At 41.4% G+C, this 23,255-nt stretch overlaps 1 protein-coding gene across 5 annotated transcripts in view; it reads right to left on the bottom strand.

Annotated features, from left to right (window-relative positions):
- The window catches only part of DPP6 (dipeptidyl peptidase like 6), an 863,884-nt gene that overhangs the window by 252,251 nt on the left and 588,378 nt on the right, over positions 1–23,255 (bottom strand). For all 5 annotated transcript variants that reach the window (XM_073238157.1, XM_073238156.1, XM_073238155.1 and 2 more), the window contains exons 4-5: positions 14,284–14,378; positions 2,278–2,352 (exon numbers count right to left, since the gene is read on the bottom strand). In XM_073238157.1, the coding sequence (XP_073094258.1) occupies positions 2,278–2,352; positions 14,284–14,378 (170 nt within the window). The remainder of the gene's footprint in view (positions 1–2,277; positions 2,353–14,283; positions 14,379–23,255) is intronic.

Raw genomic sequence — 23,255 nt, forward strand, 5'->3', positions numbered from 1 at the left:
TTTACAATAGCCAAGATATGGAAGCAACCTAAGTGTCCATCAGTAGATGAATGGATAAAGAAGACGTGGTACATACACACAATGGAATATTACTCAGCCACAAGAAAAAAACAGATCCTACCATTCGCAACAACATGGATGGAGCTAGAGGGTATTATGCTCAGTGAAATAAGCCAGGCGGAGAAAGACAAGTACCAAATGATTGCCCTCATATGTGCAGTATAAGAACAAAGGAAAACTGAAGGAACAAAACAGCAGCAGAATCACAGAACCCAAGAATGGACTAATAGTTACCAAAGGGAAAGGGACTGGGGACGATGGGTGGGAAGGGAGGGATAAGGGTGGAGAAAAAGAAAGGGGGCCTTACGATTAGCATGTATAGTGCGTGGGGGACACGGGGAGGGCTGCGCAACACAGAGAAGACAAGTAGTGATTTTACAGCATCTTACTACGCAGATGGACAGTGACTGTGAAGGGGTATGTCGGGGGGACTTGGTGAAGGGGGGAACCTAGTAAACATAATGTTCTTTCTGTAATTGTAGATTAATGATACCAAAAAAAAAAATAGTTATTGCTTGCAAGGGGATTCCAGGCAGTGTTTCTGAAGGTGTATCAGGAAAAGTAGAGAAACTGGAGGAGAATTGACTGCACAGAACTGCAGACCCACGGACAGGGCTGCCTTCTCCAAGTGGAGATACGAGAATCTCTTCCCCGTGGTTCTGAAGAACAAATGTAAAACTTCCTTTCAAAGGCTTCTGAGAGTAGGAAGCTGCTTAGCAAGCAGGATAATTCATCCCATGGCGGGATGCTCCTGTGATAAAGAGGTCCTCTAGCGAGGTGGCCTGACAGCTGTCTAGCAGGTTCTGTCCACTCTGGTGTTCGCTGTATCTCCCAGGACAACCCCAATCGAACCAATTCCCCCATCCCTACGAAAGCCCTTCAGGTGTCTGCTGAGCTTTGTCTCTTGTTCACGTGTGGCAATTAACTGTTCGGGGCCTTCCATGAAAGGAGCTGAATTTCTCTATGACGCACGTGCAGCAGGCCCAAGTGCCTCACGTTTACAGAGGGGAGTGAAGGGATGGACAAGGATACACAGAGTCCAAGGCCAGAAGTTGCCTTTTAGCATATTATCAAGCTTACTGACTTCTCCCAATCAAACAGGCAAAGAGGACCAGGTGTTCCAAAGAATTTGGGTGGAGAAAATGACAACTCATATATAATGGATAATGCAAAAACAGGAAATGAAAGAGTGATGGCGGAGTTTTTAAAAAGATCTAGAGTTAGAGCAATAAAACTGAAATCTCCAATAAATGATCCAGTTATCACATAACTTTTAAATGAAATTCTAAAAATTTTGGAATTGGACTTGCATCCCCATGCAAACCAGTCCCCCAGCTCCCCAAGTGGGTGAAGCTCAACAAGCCTGCCCATCTTGTGCCAGGGCCAGAGTCTCTCAACCCCACCAAGGAGCTCTCCAGACCTGGGACCACTGCATCTCACAGAAGGGTCACACAGTTGTAATTAGAATGGTCTCAGAAGAATGAAAGGCAGGGGAAGTCTGTACTTTATTTGCTGAAGAATAAAGTGCCACAAATGCACGTTTCTAAAGTGATTCATCTCTTACAAGGTGAACATCTGCTTTACTTCTACTAATAAATTTCACCTACTAGCTCATTTAAAATTAAAGAGCCAAAATGAGTTGTAAAATATGAGTATGTTAAAGAAAAAAAGAGAAGAAAAGAAAAAAAGACCCAGTTTTAGGCTGCCACTAAAGCCTAGGGTGAGATTTTATAGAAAATTCTGGTGACGTTTTTATGGGAGATGCATATACAAAGTCCTACAAACAGGGATTTATATGATGAAATAATTCTCTAGAATACTATGATGGCCAGGAGATAATTAACATTTTATTTTAGTTTACAGAGAAACTGGCAGTTACTTTTTGTTCCTAGGATAAAATTTGTGGTGCGACTGAGAAAATGGCAAGAATATTTACATGAAAGGGAAGATAAATTTCTGTAGAGACACAACTTCTCTGTATCTGCCCAAGAAAATTCTATGAAATAGCCCCTAAAAAGGATCACTTTTTTTTCTGCCAGTGATTTTTATACCATTTTCCCCCCCTAGGTGGCAGTATGGCATAAAAAGAGACTGACCCCAGACCCACCAGCCATTCCAGGATTCAAAGATCACTAATAGGGAAGATACAAGGGAAAATACTTAATAAGGTATCAGAGTAGAGAAACAGTTCTTTTACAGGCAGTAAAGGGTACTCACTGGTTCCACGTTGTACGAAAAAAGAGCATATTCTTTATCTGGGGATATTTCGTATCTGACGGCTCTTAACGATTCCTAAAAGAGAAAAGAAATGAAGAATTTTCAAAATTTCCTAATAAAATCAGTGTGCAGCAAACTTGCTAAAGTCTATTCAAAATGGCTAATCCTTTCTTTGTTCACTGATGCTCTTTTATGTATTATTCGTATTTATTTTCCAATCTCAACAAAACAATACTTAACTGCATCTACTGAAACAAATCATTAGAAAAAAATATAAAAACAACCTTTGCCCACAAAGCTCCCAATCTCTTTGTATCTTTAAACACACTTTCCTTTGCTCATTCTTACACGTAGGGGATTTGTTCCTAAAATAGACACGTTCTACACATTATTTCACAACTTGCCTTTTCACCGTCATGGACACGGACCCACAAGTCTGTATATAAAGGACTAGCTATCATTTATCCCTTGGAATTCAAGTACACTGGTGATTTTACATAAATGAAATGATCAGAAATGCTCTGTTCACCTAGAGCCCCTCCACCTTCTCTGCTCCACTCACACTGCTGCACAGACCCCCACTCCCACTGGGAAGAACGCCCTGCTGCCCACCTGGTGTGTGCCCCTCTGTGGGTGATCGTACAGCCACGGGAGAATGTACCACAGCTAAAAGTAGGTCACGGACACCTCTCTCACCCCTGGGGCTCGCATGTGGCAGTTGGTCTAGCCTGGATTAGTGATCTCCAAAGCTTGCACGTTTAAAGCACCATATTCCATGGTGCAGATGTATCTTAATTTACTCAGTCCACACTAATGGGTGGCTGCGTAGGATTCTTGTTATTCACGGCAGTTATGCTCCTGAAAATCTCCACAAAACATGGAATCAAACTGCTCTTAGAGGAAATTCAGGGTTAGGTTCCTGCCAGCCTCTGGTCACAGCATTTTGTCACCCAGATCATATGTACTGACATAACATTGTCTGAGGTGTGTTTCTGTTTAAACACATCTGACTGAATACGTATTGTTGACTCATTTACACCAAACCAACGGTTAACAGCACTGCAGCTCATGCCTGAATGTAACTCCCCTAATACGCGTTTTCTCCCTAAGGCACAGAACGGCCTTACTGGCATCAGGAACACCAGCCTGCCCTTCCGCATTATTCGTGGGGGCCATTTAAATGGCATAAACATGAACAAAAAGCATGAAAATGTGAAAAACATGGCACCACACAGACCACAAAGGGATCACGTGTCTTGGCAATATAAGCGCTGAGACCGGAAGGCAGTGGGCAGCTCGACGTTCGCCCCTATGCACATGTTGCAGACACTCCAAGCAAGGTGAGTACTATTCTGGGGTGAAAGATTTTAGTTGTGGCCACTAGGAATGAGGAGGCAGGGCTGGGACGTGCTCTGCCTGCCGCTGGTACACACCACGTGGCAGGAAAGCTACTCATCCAAGTGTCTCTCCTGGTGCGCTCCTGGTTTTAATGCTTTTATAAGGATAGGTATCTCAGGGTGGGGTTGATGATTTACAAGTTTTTAAAAAATGTAAAGAGACATGGCCAAATTGCTTTTCAAAAATGCTTCTGGAATAAAGCCGCCCCTGCTGCTGTGGGAATGCAGCCTGTCCTCCCCTCTCTGGCAGCAACCGGTGTCCCTGTCTTTCCACTGACCCTCTGGTTGGTGTGCAGTGGGGCCCCCTGGTAGGTCAGTGTCCATTTCCCTGCTGACGGGTGCAGGGGCTCCTCACTGGCATGTCTTAGGCAATGTGGATTTTATGTCTGGAAAACCGTCTATCCATGTCTCCCAGTATTTTCCGTGCTCTGGCTGTTCTCCGTTTTTCCTTATTCTCACTCTGATTATGTTCTCACCACCCTTCAACCGCAACCCCTCCAGATCCCGAGACCCACTGAAGCCATCATGATGTCTCGGCTCTCATTCTGCTCGGCACAGCTGATCACGTTCTTGTCCTCGAACAAGACTGCTCTTCCCTCCACCTAAAAACACTAGGTTTTAATTTCTTTCAGCATTTCTTTCTAAAGTCACCTTGTTAAGTGAGGCCTTCTGGGTCCTCAATGGCCATGATTTCTAGAAATTTCAACAGACTGGCTTCTCATGTTTCATAACCCCCTTCCCTTATCTCCCCAGGCCTAATCATCATCTAAAATAATGCATATCTTACTCATTTATCTTATTTATTGCCTGCCTCTTTCACTAGAATGGAAGTTCCTTGAAAGGAGGGGTTAAAAAATCATCTTTAATTTCTCAGTAATGTTTATCGTTTTCAGCATACAGGTCTTGCCCATTTTCTGTTAAATTTATCCTCAAGTATTTAGTATTATTGATGTTTATATATATAAAAGGTATCAATATCCACTTGTTTATTGCTTACAAATGGAAACAGAACTGATTTTGGTAACTTGAACTCATGTTGTGCAGCCTTGCCAAACTTCATTAATTGTTCCAGCAAGTATTTTTCTGTAGATTCCTTGGAATTTTCTAAATAATCTTAATTTTTATGGATATAGTTTTTTTTCTTCTTCCTTTCCTGGCTGGATACTTCTTGCTTCTTTTAATAGCCTAGTTACACTCTAGGCAAATGATGGCGTACGGCTGAGCAGCAGCCACGCGAGCAGACAGCTCGCCTCTCTCCCGACACTCTTGTCTGTTTAGCATGATGTTCGTGATGTTTCTGCAGGTGCCTTTTATCAGGCTGAATGTATTCTCATTTACTTCTACCTGGCTCAGAGTTTCTGTAATTAAATGCTGAATTTTGTAATGAGTGTTAAAATTTCCCAAATGCTTTTTCTGCAGTTGTTGAGATGATTATATTGTTTTGCTTTTTCAGTCTGTCAATAGGGTAAATTACGTTGTTTGATTTTCAGGACGTTAAGCCAAACTTGTATTCCCGGATAAACTCTATTTGGCTGTGAGGCATCACCCCTTTGATATACTGCTAGGTTCCATTTGCTAATATTTTGTTGAGGATTTTTGCACCTGTGTTCATGAGGGAACGTGGTCTGTGGTTTTCTTTTCCTGCAATGTCTTTGTGCTTTTAACTATTAATAATATTTTTATATCAATATAGGACTATTTAGGTTATCTACTTTCTCTTCAGTGAAATCTGATCACTCAAGGACTTACTTATTTCATTTATGGTGTCAAATTTATTGATATAGGCTGTTCACAATATTTTCTATGATCCCTTCAGTGTCTGTAGTGACGGCCTCTCCTCTGTTCCTGATACTGGTTGTTTTCTCCTTCATCTTCATTTTTGATCAACTATCTTGATCTTTTCCAAAAAACAGCTTTGGGTTTTATTTCCTCTTTTATTTTTCTCTTTTCTGTATGGTTGATTTGTTCTCTTTATATTTTCTTCTGTGAAATTAGGTTTCTCATTTTTCCCCATAGCTTCCTAAAGTGAAAGCTTAGATCTAATATGAGCACCTAAAGCTATAGATTGCCCTTTAAGTGTTGCTTAGCTACATATCATACATTTTGATACTACACATTTCTATTTTCCTTCATTGAAAAATACCATCTAATTTCCATCTGATTTTTTCTTTGGCTGATTTCTTATTTAGAAGCATGGTGTTTAATTTCCAACCATCAGGATATATTCCAGATTTATTTTTGTTATTGATTTCTAGTTTAATTTTGCATTTGTTAAGGAACAAATATAATTTTCAAACTTTCATATATACTGTTGAGTGGCCCAGGCTATGGACTATCTGGGCGAGTACTCCCCATGCACCCAGAAACTCGGTGCACTCTGCCATTGGTGAGCGGTGTGGTCCACAAACACCGTTAGGTCTGCCGGTTACAGTGTCTCCAAGACTTCTCGATCTCTACTGATCCTTTTTTCTACATGTTATGTCAATTACTCAGGATTATTGGGATCCCCAACTATAATTGTGGATTTGTCTATTTTTGTGTTTGGTTCAAACACAGAACTATTACAGCTCTACTGCTAGTTGTATACACCTTCAGGATGCTTATGGCTTAGTGAACTGACTCCTTTATCATTATGAACTATTTCTTTTTATTTCTCATAATATTTCTATTCTGTAGTCTATTTTGTTGGATATGAATATAACCATTCAGGCTTTACTTTGGTTAGTATTTGGACAGTATCTCTTTTTACATCCATTTAATTTTAACCTATGCCTTTATGTTTAAAGTATATATCATAGGCAGCTTATAATTGGGTCTGGCTATTAAATCCTAAAATCCTCCAGGAGTAGTAAGGGCAGCTTGTGGACAGAATGATGTAGGAAATCTTCCACCTTATATCGCATTAGATTTCTGCTCATGTCCTGCCCAAGAAAGTTCTAACATGTCCCAGAGATTTTGTGTGTGTATGTTTGTGGGTTATATGCCAATGCTTAGATAGGAGAAAGGATTTAGGCAGAAGTCTTATATTAGGTTACATTTAGGAGAGCTGGTCTATCTCACCACATTTAAAGTCTCTTCTACGAAAAGACGGATGTACTGTTTACAGGACTAGAAATTCATTTTACTTACATTTCCACCAAAAGCCTACCTACACACTGCCCATATTTAGCATTCCTGGCACTTGTCATTCTATTATGTAGCCCCAGCTTTTCGTTTGATATATTCTTTCTGACTCCAAAGAACATCCCTTCAATTTCTCCAAGGGCAGGTGTGTGACCACTGAATTCTCCAAGTTCTTTATTTTTGAAAGATATTTTCTGCTGCATCTAGAATTCTAGGTGGAGTTTTATTTTTCTCCCAGTACCTTACCAATACCACTCCACTGTCGTCTGGCTTGCAGAGTCTGGCAAGAAGTCCACTGTCATTGCTGGTTTTTTTTTTCTGTAGATCATGTTTCTTTCCTTTGGCTGCCATTAAGGTTCTGTTTGCCACTAGTTTTTAGGAACTTGATTATACTATCCTTTGGTGTGGTTTTCTTTGTTTATTATGCTTGTGGTTTATTGAATTCTTGTATCAAATTTTTAAAAATAAGTCATTATTTCTTCAAAAGTTTGTTTTGTCTTTCTTCTCTCGATGAGCCTTAAATAACAGGTGTATTAGTCTTCTTTCTATCGCTCAACATGTCACTGAGGCACTGGGCACGCTTTCTTTCAGTTTTTGTTCTTCATTTTGGATAGTTTCTGTTTTTCATTTTGGACATTTTCTATTGCTATTAAAAGTTAGTCTTTTTTTTCCCTAACAGATTTAGTGTTCACTCTGTTACTAATACAGAAATTATTTAATTTATTTTTTTATATTTTATCTTTCATATCTAGAAATTTTATTTTATAACTCAGATTTCTCTTATCATCATGGCCATGGTTTTATTTCCTTGAGCACTGGGAATATATATATTTAAATAAATGTGTTTTTCTGCTAATTCTCTTGTCTCTGTTATCTGCAGGTCTGTTTCTATTGAGTGATCTTTCTCCTTATTATGGGTCATGTTTCCCTGCTTCTGAGTATATATAGCAATTTTTTAAAAAGTTAACACCAGATATTTTGTATTTTCTCTTGTTCAATCTTGGGTTTTTTGGGCTCCTTCAAAGAATGTTGGAGATTTTATGACAGTTAATTACATGTGGATTGATTTGAGTCTTTCAAGGTTTATTTTTAAGATGTTCTCAAGGCAATTCTGCAATAGCTAGCCTTGTAGAGCGGACTGGACCTCCGTCCTAAGGGGCTGGCCTTCTGGGGTCTCTGCGTTGCGCCTCACGGCCGGGAAGCATGTCAGTGATTCCTGGCAGTGCAGGGGCCCTGGGGGCTCCTCGCCTTAGAGTGTCCTGTGCTTTCCTTGACTTGGAACTTTACTTTGCCTGGGGAGCTTCACTCTGCATACAGGAAGGTCAGTGATGAACCAGTCTCCCAAGGGGAGCCCTGTGCGGGTCTGTCAAGTGTCATCCAGCTGGCTGTCACCTCTCGCGTCCTCTGTCGCATAAACTGCAGCCATCACTTCCCCCAGACTCGGATCTGTCTCCTCAGCTCAGCCGGACCGAAGAACTGAGCTCCTTCTCCTTGTTCTGAAGTCCAGCAACAACATTCAGCTCAGGGGACGGCTGGGCTTCTCGTGGATCACAGCTGCGAACTGTCTGTGCTCCAATGTATGAGCTTGTTTTTTGTTTTCCCTTTATTCTGTCCTGTTTTAGAGTTGTTCATGTTACGAGGATAATTCCGATCATCTGATACTCTCATGGCCAGGCCTGAACGTCAAGAGGAGAATTTTAGTTTGTTTTGTCCCACCTGCATTCCCAGTGCCTAACAGGGACTGGCACAGGGCAGGTGCTCCATGAACACTTACTGAGTGAATAAATGGATGAACATATCCTCAGCTCTTAGAAGAGCGCAATAATGTTCCTGACCTAAAGATTATACCAGCAGAGCCCAGAAAGGAGCACAATTTCCTACACTTCAGAAATCAGTAAAGGTCAGTCCCTAATGGAGGGTCAGCTGCTAATGACCCCACCTGAGAGAGTAAGACTTTCATTAGGTGACTTAGTAGCTCATCACTGCCATACTCTTGACACCATTTCATGCATTTCTGGCCATCCCAGTGCCCGTGGCACCAAGGGTTGTGGAAATTGCAGGCTATAGGTCTACCTTTGCGCCAGGTGGACATGCAAATAACAGCAGCAACCACCACCCAGCACGTTCCTAAACTTTGGCTCCAAGACTTTGTGAATCAAAGACAAATTTCCCAAGCAAAGCAGGTCCTGGTTTCAGGTTTGCCTGAGTTATTCCTGCAATATGTTTGTCCATTTTCTGCTAGATCATCTAGTTCTGATAAATTTGGAAGAACTCTTTGTCGATTATAGATATCAGCCTTTCGTTTGTTACTCACATCAGAAATATTATCCATTATTTGTCTACTGGTTTTGCCTTTTCAAAATTAAAATTTAAAACATTTATATGGCAAGTTAAATAAGGCTATGTTTTTGATAACTTCTGGATTTCATATTTTTAAAATTTTCTTCTGGTGGATTCTTTTTAACATCTATACTTTTAATCCAACTGGAATTTAATTTCGTGTAATTCTGAACTGAGACATTATTTCCTTGCAGATAGTCATGCCGACATTGTTTGCTAAATGCACCATTATTTCCCCCGGTGTTTTTCACTTATCAAATACTCATTTGTACTGTAATATACTGAGCTTTTCATTCTTTCACTGCTCTCTATGCTGTTCCTATATAAAATCTGATCATTTTAAGCTTGTCTCGTGGATTCAAAAAGCCTGTGATATGTATTCTGCTTCACTATTTACTATGTGAAATTTAGAGAATTTCCTACCTCCTCTGTGCCTCCATCTGTATCCACCTCATATGTGAGGCTGGTGTGAAAATTCAGTAAAGTATGCGGAGGGCGGAGCTCGCCTGGGAGCCCCGCCCTGAGCCCCGCCCACGGGCTCTGCGGGCTGCACGAGGTCGGGCGCCCCGCTCCGCCCGCCAGGAGGGCACCCGCACACAGAGCCCTTCATGGAAGTTCAGCGAGACACAATGAAGTGAAAATTCATTGAGAGTCAACTATACTGCATGACGTAAAAAAAAAAGTGGTCTCACATTCTAATGTCAACCATAAGCTGAAGGTCCTCTGTGGCACGAATGAGACCATATTTCTCTTCTTGATTCCCAAATGGGTCTAAAGATATTTGCAATTATGTCCCTCTCTGTGAGGAGTCAGAATTCATTACTTTTTAGAGACATAAAAATTCAAATTCTACAGTCCAATGATTATATGAAATCAAAGGATTGAATAAATTAATGAAAGAAAGACTTTTTATTTACATGTTAACTTAGTCATTTAAATAAGTAATTAAAACAAATAGATTAGTAATTAAAAGAAGACATAAAAAGTGAGAAAACTTGACATAAACCTAATATACATCATTGGGGGAAGTGTAATCTCTTTGAGATGTAATTTATAGAGATCTGATTAAAATTATTGAATAAACTGCATTGAAACAGCAATTATAGAATTCACCACACTGAAAAGTAATATACACAATCTCTCCACTCAACAGGATGCGTGTTTCCATGCTTCCATGTTCACTGCCTAGCTTTTCAATACACAGCGCTGGTGCCGCCCATTGTTACCTGACGTGTAAGTGTAGTATCATAGTTTTCTGTGTTGATTTAGTATAATGTCATACATATTTTCATATCACTACATAGTCTTCATAACTCTTATTTTCATGGCTCCATGATATTTCATGTATCCTTATTTACTTATTTCTCAATTCAGATATTTTCACTATTTCTTGCCATTTTTTAGGTTATTTATTTATGAAAAATCCCCTGGAATGTGCTAGGATGCATAAATATTTCTATTGGTCTTCAACGTATTGCTAAGTTGCTTTCCAAATACCTGGAACAATTTAAAGGATACAATGAATGACTGTGTCAACCTTACCACTTCTTGTCACCACTGGTATTATTAACAAAAAGGACATATTAAGTATGAATGCCACACGTGAAAAGAGAGACTGATTCTGAACGGGCGCTAGGCCAGCAGCGGTGGGAGGGAGGTCAAGCCAGCCTGTCTGTGGACCACCTGGGCTTCCTCACCTGAGAAAAGAAGTTCGAATTTCCAAAACCGTTCTGCTTTCCATATCTGATTCTCAAGCCAAGTGCTGAACCACCTGCCTATGAGATGCAGTTCTGCTGAGAACTTCTGCTCTGCTATGTGTTAGGAGAACTGGAGAGATGGTGCTGAATTCCCTTAAGAATTACAGACACCATGAAATCTATCTGCTTCAGCTCAGCAAAATGCACTAAGTCCATTTTAAATGCACTTCTACTGAAAAGAGACAGAGACAGAAACAGAGGGTGGGAGAGAGGGAGAGAGAGAGAAAAGGAAGACGGAGAGATGGAAGGAAGGAAAAAGAAGCCATTGTTTCACTCAGCAGAGAAAGATTGACGAGGTTTTTCAGAAGCCAGGCAACCATTGTCCAAATACCCAAAGACCCACTTGGGTCCATGCACCACATTTACAGCATTTCCATTTTTCAGGGGTAAAAATGGGATCCATAATGGAACAAAGACCTTTTTATAATTTGTTGATTTTGCTGACAAAAGAGCCTTATAGGAGCATAAAAATAAAATACATAAAGTTTGATGTTTATTTTAAAAATAAGAGTATAAAATACAGTGTCCTGGAATTCCTGGGATATAAAATCTTCAGTTCAGTTGAAAGTTGGTTTAGGCTTCATGATTTATCTCTAGACACGGAGAGACTGGCGGTAACACCAGCTTGGAAGACACAGCCTGTCTCTGGGGAGTAGCCTGGCCCCCACCCCCATGGGAAAGGGCTCAAGGGTGAGCGACACAGAGCCCACTGCCACCCTGTGGCCCTGCTTGGGCTGCCCCTCTCTCCTCCCCACCTGAGCTCCATGCTGCCAGGCTCCCCGGTCTGGCCTGATACACTGCGCCACACGCAGCACGGGACGTACACCCTCCCCACCCTCTCAGTGCTCCAGAGACGGGGGATGGAGGGGCCTGGAGACCCTACAACTGGCCTGAGGCCCTCTCACTGCTGAGCATTTGTTGGCATCCCCTTCCACTGGTGCATCCCGGGAAGTCACTCGGAGCCAGCAGGAGCTGAACTCAAACACTTGGATACCCCAGTGTGACCTTGTGCGTGAAGGGTCTGCACTTAGTGACCCGGGAAAGAGAATGAAGTCAGAGGACAAGGTTGTAGGGAGTATTTTAAAATTCTGCTGACCCCCACATTCACTGCTTCGCTTCTGTTTTTCTGCCAGTTTCTGATTGTTTTATAGACCGACCTAAAAATCACAGCTGGCCTCGCATGGGGCACCACCCTTCCCCTCTGGATTCCCAATGAGAAGAGACCACCTGGCCAGTCGCCACAAAGGCCAGAGGGCAGAACAAGAGAGCCACCGCTCTCCACTCCTGCTCTGGTAGCTGCAGCTGGATTCTGCCAACTCGGGGCCCTCCACACACCACGCTCTGCCTTGTCCACACAGAGAGCAGACCGACAGTCCATGCTGGACGCCCCAGAAGGCCCGTAGTCCAGGCCGGTGGAGGAGACAGCAGCTCTGACCCGGAAAAGGAGCAATTAAGGCACAAGAACTTACTTAAACCCGGTGCTTCCATGTTCTGCATCATCTGCAGGCCCCTAAATGGACGTTTCCTCCTTTTGGGGTCTGTTTATAGGAGCGCTTACATGTAGCTTTGAGACAGGAATAAACTAGGCATGATCATGAATAATAACGATCAGGCTGTACACACTGGGTGCTCAAAACTGTTTGTAATACGAGTGAATAAATGACAATTTAAGAAAAAACAACTGCAGTTCTATGGAATAAGTGCCAATTAGCAAGACGAGGGTGTTTTCCTTTTTCTTTACCCAGTGTGGTTTTTGAAGTCGCCTTATTACTCGGCTAAAAAAAACGTCAGTTAAAATATATGATCTGTCACAAGCTATTGATTTGAGGAAGAGAAGGCAGCTCATGTTCCTGTATTTCATCACTAAGTGCAGCTGTATGAACAGCACCCTGCTTTTACTAACCTGACATGCTCACAGGAAATATCGATAACATTCTGACATTAAAAGGCACTTATCCTCAGCAACCGTCTGATCATTTTCTCTTCTCGATTAATATTAGAAAACCATTTCTGCAACTTCAGTATTTTTAAGTGGGTTAAATCGTATTTTCTTAGGAGAGTAATTCTCGCAAAGATGCTTTTTACAACGCAGAAACACAGGCCACATCCATTCATTCTGGGTCTCACTTGGTGGAATACTACGATTCAATAAAGCTACCATTTCGGGAAGTGCGCCTCTCTGCCACCTTGCCAGAGCCCCCTTACACCAGCAAACAGGCCACGTAAAGGGTGTGACCCATTTAATACTAAAACTCAGTAAAAAAAATTTTTTTAAGGAAAAGGAAGCTTTACAGTAAAAAGAAAAGAAATAAAACTATGGACATAGCACGGTAAGTGCTCCCAAGGATGGGAGAGAAGGAGAGCAGCATAGCCATGGGCCCAGGGGTGGGACAGAAATGGAGCCATCCATCCACCGTTTCTTGTCCCTGGGACAGAGGTTCCGGGGACCGGCTGGAATCACACCTGGCCCATGCAGGACTCTGAAAAGCTCAAGCACTGACCCTGGGCCCAGAACCCTTACCTGTAAAACCAGGGAGCTGACTGGTGTTTTCCTACGGCCTCCTGTAATCCCTGGGGTCCAGGATCCTAGATTCCAGTGTGTCTAATTCACACCAGAGCTGTGTGGAGTGTGGATTGTTCTCGTTCAGATCTGTGACCTGTTTCAATTCTTGCTTTATGCACAGACTTAGCTTTAGCATCTTCCTCAGGTTTCCCCACGTATTGGGAAAGAAAATAATGGACTCCCAAAGTTGAGGATGGATTCTTTCTAATAATGGGCATGGACATATTGTAGAAAAATTAATTCTCTTTAGATTGATTTTTGTATGTAATTCAGGCAATGTTGTTAATAAATATCTTTAGCTGTCCATGAACTCCAAATCCTACTGTCATTTTAAATCTTTGGAAAAACAGGTTTTCTCAGATTATAAAGCAGTGATATTCATATCGACTCAGTACTTCTTTTAAGCTTAAACTTCACTTAATATCAGAGTGAGTACAGTCAGCCTAAATTAATATTCTCTGCATGTGGACATGATTTTTTTTTTAAAGAGATTGAGCAGGTCTCCTGAACTATTCTCTGTGCATTATTGCAATTGTTCTGTAAATGTGTGAAGCCCGAGGACTTTATCTTTCAATTATATATGATACGCAACACTTGTTTCCAACACCTGCAGAGAAATTTCCCCGCACACAGAAAGAAACTGCTTTCATCTGATTAAATTAGTGTGGTTTCAATTTCACATTATCTTTACTTGCTCAGCCTATAGTATTACAAGTTCATTGCTTCTGCTCAGCTATACTAAAGTTTGAAACCTAAAGTCATTTTCTGCTTTATTGACTTGAGGGGGGAAACGGAAATTATCCTGGTCATTAAAGAGAATACTTACAATTTTTTTGCCTTCTATTAACACTGTAGAAGTATTTGTTTCCACATTCCGCAGTATCACACTTCCTTTCTGTTCTCTGTAGATGAATTCTTTATCTACAAGAGAGGAAATGAAAAGGAAACATGAAACTTCAAGGAAGTCACCCAAGGCTTTTGACTGGACAGTTACACAAAATGAATTGACTAGTTCTGACAAGAATACATCCTGCGTTTCATCAAAGGGTCCTTTAAATGTGGTGAAATAGATCAGCTCCTCGCAATACGAACTCATGTGAAGCTCCTCTCTGAATCGTCCTACTCTACTCAGGGGCATATACCCACAAAATCTCTAAGACATTCTAGAACTTTCTCCAGCTGAACACGCAGAGTAGACACACAGAGCAGATTAAGAAACCCTCTAGAATAAGGAGCAGGTGACAATTAGCACCGCTTTCCTATATCTGAAACTGGGGTGAAATCTGTACCCATGCACAGCCCTACGGCCACCTTCTGCAGGATTGTTTCCATTTTGCCCACAAGCTTCCTTTATTACTCCTGGAGAACTGGCAACTTCGCTGTCAGGAATATCTTGGAATCTATACGTATCCTTGGGGACACTGGTTCTTTGTACAATCAATGGAGATTTCAAACATCCCCTGAGAAAATTAATAAAACACACTGACTGGTATCCATGTAGATGGAGATATGGACGCACGTGTGTGTGTGTACAAATACTACAACTGACAGGGTTAACTTTTCCAGAGACAGGATGGCTGGTGGAGAGACAGAGCACGCAAATGGGGAGAAGACAAAGTGCCCTCCTTCTGGGTGAAGGCGGCAGCACTGGGCAGTCTGACGGTGAAGGCATTTCACACCACAGTTCAATGAAAAACGGCGCAGACTGGGTTCATTCAAATGGTCCTCTTTCTTCAAACTAATTTGTAGAATTATGTTCTTTCTTATGTCTTTCTTCTACTTGTTTTGGCTTCAATTTTCTCAAGTTTGTTAAGGTGGGCGCTTTGATCTTTGTTTTGACTCTCTATCCTTTCTAATAAAATTGTTAAAGCTAAAAATTTCCCTCTGTGGATGGTGTTAGCTACATCTCACAAATTTTGATAGGCTGAATTACATTATTATCCAGATTGAATTATTTCTGATTTTCTCTGTGATGACTGCTGGGCCCAGTGATTATTTAGAAATGTGTTAATTTCCAAATATGTACAGTTATTCTGGCCCTGTTATTTTTAGAGATTTTTAATTTAAAGTCACTGGATCAAAGAATACTCTGTACGTGATTTGTCTTGTAAAGCCCATTAAGGCATTTCTGTGGCCCGTATCACTGAGTCCACCCTGGTAAATGCACCGTCTGCACGGTCGGTGGAATCACTGGTGGGGCTGGGCTGGGCCTGTCACTGGCTCTGCTCGGTGTGTTGTGTACTTGTCTCCTCCACTTCTGGTTTCCTGCCTTTCATTTTATTGTTTGAATGCATTTTAAGAATTTTAATTTCCCTATTTTTAGCTCTACCTCTTTGCCTTCCTTTTAGTGATTATCCTAGACATTACAGACTCTTAACTTTTCACAGCCTTCCAAGAGGTGCTGGTGCACTGCTTCTCCTAAAATAGAGAAATCTGTCAGGTGTTCAGGTCCACACCCAGTCCCGTGCTGTTATAACTATGTGTTACAGTGACATACTTCCTATATTCCACAGGACGTTATGATCATTGTTATAACACATTTAGTGATATTTTTATCATTTATATAGCCTTTAGAAAGAAATCAGGAAGAAAAAGTTACAAAGAAAAAACTGTCTTTTGTATTTACCCACTATCTATCATTTCTGATGCTTTTCCTTCTTTTTCCAGGATCTGCATTCCCATCAGATATCATTTTCCTACTTCTTGAAGAACTTTAGGATTTTTTGGTTAGATGGATTTGCTGGCAATCAATTGTTTTAACTTTTATCTGAAAATGTCTTCAGTGAACTTTCATTCTTGAAGGGTATTTTCTCTTAATATAGATTTCTAGGTTGAAAGTTTTCTTTTCTTTAGGATCTTGAAATTTTGTTCCAATCTCTTCTGATCACCATGGTTTCCTATAAAAAGTCAGCTCTTAATTGAAGTGTTTCCATGCAATTTTCTTTTTTTGCTTTCAAGGTTTATTTGTTGTCTTTGGTTTTGAACAGTTTGACCACAATGCACTTTAAATTGGACTTCTTTGTATTTGTTTGATGTTTGCAGAGTATTTCGTATTTACAAATCTGTATCTTCACCAATCTTTAGCCATCAATTTGCCAAATATTTCTTCTACTCCTTTATCGCTCTCCTCTCCTCCTGGTATTCCCATTGCATATATATTGGGACGTCTGACATTATTTAACCATCTCTGATGCTCTAGTCACTTAAAATTTTCTTCTCTCTGTTCACCATGAATAATTCTACTGATCTATCACCAGAGTCACTTTGTCTTTCCTTTGTCATTATTTGACTGTCAAGTCTGTCCAGTGAATTTTTTTATTCTTCCATCCAGGAGTTTCTACTTAGTTCTTTTTATTCTTTCTATTTTTCTGCTGAGATTTCCCATTTCTCTGCTGAGATTTTCAGTAATTAAAAATGTGCTTCTGTTAATTCACTGAGGATAATTATAATAGTCCTTTTAAAATCCTTGCCTATCAGTTCCAAAATCTGTTTCATTTTGGGGTCAGACTCAACTAACTTTTTTTTGAGAGTGTGTAGAATTTTTTTTTTGGTTTGTAAGGTAATTTTGCATTATGCCCTAGACATCCTGGGTGTTAACTTCTGGACGTTCTGGGTCTGGCGAATGTCCTCCCAGGAGCACTGCTTCCTGGCCTCGTCAGGTGACTGTCTGGGCGAGGCTTGTGCAGCAGCCTCACTCTCCATTCAGCTATTTTATCTTGAACTGAGAGCTGCTGTGATTCTTTTTGAGGTTCACAGGTCAGCCTACTGCACCTTTATTTTCAATTTCGTTAATTTTTCTGTTCTACCTTATTATCCTCTTTTCTTAACTTTCAAGTTTCACAGCTTATTCTTTTCAGCATTTCTTCTTGTCTAATGTAATCACAACTGATGCTATAAAGTTCCTTACTGACTTCTTTTTTTTCCACGTTTTAATGGGTAGTCTTTTCAATAAGGCTTCGTTCTATGCATTGTTAGTGTCTGTCATGATTTCTTCTTCAACCTATGAATTACTTAGAATTTCTAATTTGCACATGTATGGGAAACATTCATTTCTCTTTTTGTATTGCCCTGTAACTTGCCTATATGTGGTCACAAAGACTCACATGGTTAATTCTTTGAAATCTGTTGACTGGTTTGTGGCCTGACGCATGATCCATTTTGTAAAAGGTTTCCTGATAGAATGCATATCCTCCAGTTGTAAGGTACAGGGTCTTTGTATGGTTGTTAAATTAACTATGTTGGTTGATTGTTAAGTCGCCTCTTCCTTAGCTAATTTTTTTGGTGTATGGAAATTTTCTAGTGTCCTCATGGGTTGGCTGATTCTCGCCTGTAGACCCCCCAGTTTTGTGTTATGTATTTTCTAGAATTTTCCTATCTTCCTGATTTGCAACTTTTATTTTTTAACTACATGTCCTATCTCTAATAATGCTTTTATAAATGGCTTCTCTTTTCTAGAAGAGGTAAAATAATGGTATGTAGCTGGTACTGCTCGTGTGAAGATGCCATGAGACAGTACACACAATGGCCGTGATGCACTTGGCACTGTGCCCGGGGTGGTGAGCTCCCGGGGTGTGCCAGCTGCAGTGACCCCAGATTCCACGTCACCTGTGTCTCCTCTGCCTCCCTCACCCTTGGCACGCTATCCCTTGCCCGCTTGTCCTTCCTGCTCGGTCCTGCCCCGGGTCTGCCTCACTCTCTCCGCAGACGACTCGTGGCCTCCCGATGGGGCTGTCTTCCTTGGTCCTGTTCTCTGTGCAGACATGGTCACCCCTGTCTCTTAGAACTTTTTCATTTTCTGGCTCCTTGGGCAGATGACTGTGGCTGAACTCCTTAGCCTGACATTCAAGGTCCTCCCGTCCTGGCCTGGGCTTCGTGGGCCCTTCTGCTCTCCTACCATCCCGCCATGGAGCATCCTGGACCCTGTGGTGCCTTTTCCCTGCCTCTTGAAGCCTCATGGTGCTGCAGCCTTGACTCGTGATGCCCACATCCCACCCCCGGCAGGTCAGGCCGTCCTGGACTCAGCATAAGAGGCTGTCCTTCGTGAAGCTGTTCATGCCTCTGCCTGGCACAGCCAACTCCTGTCTGCCCAGCCCCACGTGTCCTTCCTCCTGTCTTATGCTCATCACAGCAGTCAGGCATTTGCCTGGTACGGCTCTGTGTCCACCACTGAGGTACATGACTCTCAAGGGAGGAGGCTGCTTCGGCATATGCTCTGCCACCTAGCATGTGGGCTGATTCACGACTAGGTGCTAAAATGCATCTGATGACTCTACAAGTTAATACTGTCACCAGTCTGATTCCCCCGGTTTCCATCTCATGTGTGAACCAGTGGGCAGGATACTCAGGTCAGAGCGCTGCTCTGGCTGCGGGGGCCATCCAGGGCCGGGTACAAGGGGGCAGGCGTGCATACGGCAATCTTCTCAAACCACACTCCTGGGCCTGTCCATGAGATCCTGCTCAGCTGCTTGACCCCATCACTTCTGCGCAATAAGATGCTGCAGAGGGCAGGGGACAGGGCATTTGAGTGCCGTGAGGACAGGAAGCAAAGCCAGTGCTCCGCAGCTAGAATGTGCATTCATTTAATGCACGGGTACTTCAGTAATTCTCCAATGCTAAACTCAAAGAACAGAAATATCTTGCATTCATAGCAGGCACAAGGAAGAGAACTACTTTTCACTTTATTCTGTTTTCCCCAATTGTGACATAAAAATATGTAGCAATGTAACAAATTACTTCTCTTTGTTTCCAAAAATAAAATTCTAATCATTTACTCCGAGTATCGTATGTAGCTGACTTTAAGTGTTGTTTATTTGCTTGACAATAATGTATATTTTAGAAGGCTTATGAAAGTCTCACCACGATGAAAAAATTTAAAAGGTAAGGTTTTTAATGGCACTCTAGATTTCTTAACAATTGAGTAAATTCAGTTCTCATTGTCAAGTATAATCTGTATATGCTGGTTGGCTTTGAAGAGCATTAATTCTTGATTATATAAATATCACATGATCACTGCATAGGAGTATATTTTAATTTAGGAAACAAATAATGCACATAATAAATGGAATAAATTTGATTTTTCTCATAGTTATCTTCTTTTGTCTTTAAATAATTGCTAATAGACACAGTGTTCTTGTTGCTTATTGCTTATTTTATTTTTTTGTTTTATTTTCTTCTCAGATATGATTAAGTTATATTTCTGGTTGTTCTGATAACACATAACACAAAATATATTTTCTAAGAGAATCAACATCCATATAATGGTCATAAAATATAAAAATTGATATGTAGTCCCCAGCACCCACATTGCAGGCTAGAAACACTATTTTCCACCAAACAGAATCATTGCGCATCATGTACTAGCTGTGTTCCCTGACTTAAGGACACTTAAATTAAAATTGCCAATCAGACAATGACTGTATGCTGACTGTAGTTAATTTCCTATTTCCATATTGATCACAGCATTGTATTATAAGACATGGTTCCAAGCACGGAAGTAGTTCTATTTACGTTATAAGGAAGACATTCTATGTAAGATAAAGTAGACCCACATTTAAAATCATTAAATTTTAAGTTCAAACCCTGTAATGTTAAATTTGTATCAGAAATATCAATAGGAACACATTTGTTTATTTTTTAAAGTATGTGTTCACTAGTTTTGTCCACAGGTAGAGTCCAGAGGCATGATTATCCTGGATACTTAGACTTTGGTTTCTAAGTCCCATTCTCATAAAACAAGAACAAGATCTTGAAGAAACAGGCACTTCGCAGCCTGAGGTGCAGAAAAGACAGCAGGAAGCTGGGAGAGCCTTTCGGCCAGGAAGCAAGGCCCCGGTCAGTGACGATGGGGACGTGGCCACAGGCCCACGGGAGAGTGCAAAGCATCCCCTGTCGTCTGCAGCCTTTGTGTCTAACTTTGCTGGCCCTCCTCTTGACTCTGGGCTCCGACACAGGACTGGAACTGGGCCTTGGTCCATGGGATATTAACAAGCAGGCCCTCAAAAGGCACGTGCATGGTCTGATTTACCCCCTCCTGGCTTCTACTGCTGTGAGACAGATGAGTCTGGCCTAGTCTTTTGACCCCAGGAGGAGAAATAAACGTGGAGCAGAGCCAAGTTGCCACAGGCAGCCGAGAAGAGGCCATCCCAGCTAAGCCAGCAGCCAGCTGGCTGTCCAGGTTGTGAGCAGCTCCACCAGCAGGTAAGAAGGGTTTCCCGACTGACCACCAGCCTGCATTGGTCGCTGAGGGCAGGTGGGTTTTCACACACACGCCTGCGGCACCAGGTAACTGATAGAGGGGCAGAAGAACCAGCTGGGAGGGCTCTCAGCGGCCACAGCCGGGGAAATGTGAGCTTCCAAAGAGCCACGCCATAACTGGTTAAAGCACATCAAACACAGAGAACTCACAAGTCCCTAACAGTGCTCAGGAAAGAGGAAAAGCCCTCACTGTCCACCACTGCAGGGGACCACCGCACCAAGGCCTTACTCCGAACTGGTACATAAAAATGCACAGTAAGGTTTCATCTTGCTGTTTCAGCAGTTCAGGGGCACCGTGGAGCCTGCTTGTGAGGGACACTGCCTCCTTTCATAGGACTGCCAGCTCCTGAGGGTAGAAGGCATGATGATTTAGGAAACCACGGTCCTGCAGCCCTGCAAAAATACTGGAGTCAGGTCAGGATCATAATGGATGCTGAACTCACGCAGAGAAAAGTTGATGGGATGTAACGCTGGAGAAAACATGCCAGTCTCGATGGAAAAACACACGTTTACATTGGAGGAATCTGGTGGCCACTATTTCAGCCTGCAAATCAACCTTAGAGTCCTTAATAGTGGGATGACTGGACATTATAGACAAATACGTGAAATCCTTCCAGGAAGACACAGACGAGTCCATGATGTGGAAATTCTATCTACAACACGAAGGGCCGAATACAGGAAAATGTCTCTCATAGAAAAAGGAAGAGTCTCTCTACGTTAACAGAAATGTGAGACATAATCAAGTATAATTATGATCCAAGCTGGGAGGAAAAAAGCCATAGAAGATATTTTGAGAATAAATGAGGAAATTTGAATATGGTCAGGGAATTCAGTGATATTAGGGAACTACAGTAATTTCTGTTAGAGATGATAATGTTGTGGATATATATATATCATATATATATATATATATATATATGAAGGCATACTCCTGGCAATTTTAGTATTGGGGGATGAAAGAAAATAATATAATTTATATTTAAATATTTTCGGCAAAAAAATTGATAAGAGGACGCAAAAATGGCATTGACATTAACTGGTATTATATGGGTGTTCACGGTACAGTTTTACTTTTCTGTAAGTTTAAATTTTTTTCATTAAAAAAGAAGGCAAAAAAGGAAACAACACAGTCCCCGATTTCTAGGAACATGCAATAAAGCGGGGTGGACATGAAATCTGTAGCTCACAGAATGTGAATGGCAGAGCTTTTAGGCAGCAGATCCGGTGTGAGCAGAGGCTCGGGGCGGGCAGCCTCGTGTGTGGGCGGAGCAGGTGCAGGAGACGCGAGGCGCCGACGCGGGAGGCCAGGTGTGCCCCTGAGGCCAGGTGTGCCCCTGACACTGATTTTGAAGGTGGGACATGTCTGGGTTTTCCTGAGCAGATGTTCAGAGACCTTGTAGCCGGGCTTCAGTTTAATACACATGTTTATGTCCAAAGGAACCAAAGGGTTTCAAAAAAATTTTGTTTTTAAAATTTCTGCACTGCAGATTTTCTTTTTTCTGATTCACATCCCAAAAATTATAAGCAGGATTGTCTGGGGCCGAAATGGGTAAGTGCATGTGGATTGCTGGAGGGAGGTGGGCTATTAGATTCCATGGGCCTCAGATCATGACAAAATTACACCCCAACATCCACTTTTACAATTTGGGTAATTGCAAAGACAGGTACCCTCAAAAAATAATGATCTCAGCTTGGATCTTATTTGGAAAGTAACTACATCTCAAAGATGACATCAGGGACATCGAATTTCACTTAGTTTTCATCATAAGATCTGAGATTGCCCAATTTTGTCTTTGATTAATGGACTGCCCAAATAGCTTCTAAAATCGGTTACATTTCCATTCTTATGAGGAAGAACTTTCATGTGCTTCAGTAGAGCCATGTTTAGACTTTTAAATGGCTTATTGTACTAAAACCTAACTAAAACAATGGCACTTCTCTCTGTATTTAACATTGTCAACCATATGCTAATGTGGCTAAGGGAAAAATAATTTATCTGCAGTATTAGGACTTTTTTTTTTGCAGTATTAGGTTTTTTGCAGGTTTTTTTCACCTCAACCTATCATAAAGGAAAATACACAGGGAAGGAGGCTTTCAAAGGTTTTGGTGTGTGAACAAAAGATCAGCAAAGAAGCCATTTGCCAATAACACATTTTTTTAAAGATACTTATGATTAGTTACAAAAATACAAGATTTCTTGAAGGTTCTTTAAAGTGATTATAACATAATGGTTCTATTATTTTAATAAACCTCCCTTAGAGTAAATCGGTCACAAGTATTACTGAAGGTACTAAAAAATTTCAAAAGACTTTGAAATGGGCGAAAATGACACCTGGATATCCTTTCAGTAGGATACCAGGCCTTATCTAGGACACCCTTCTTGCTATTTGATTCTTTAGATGTCAACTCCTATCTATATCTTGGAGCTATTTCATGAATCTGCAAGTTATAGAAAACTGACACTAATGCAAAGATGCTTGCAAGAGAGATGTAAATGAATTTTGTCTGGTGGAGATGCAATTGATCCCTGTCCTGTTACCCCAT

Source organism: Manis javanica, chromosome 6 (assembly GCF_040802235.1).
Source record: "Manis javanica isolate MJ-LG chromosome 6, MJ_LKY, whole genome shotgun sequence".
Taxonomy (NCBI): Eukaryota; Metazoa; Chordata; class Mammalia; order Pholidota; family Manidae; genus Manis; species Manis javanica.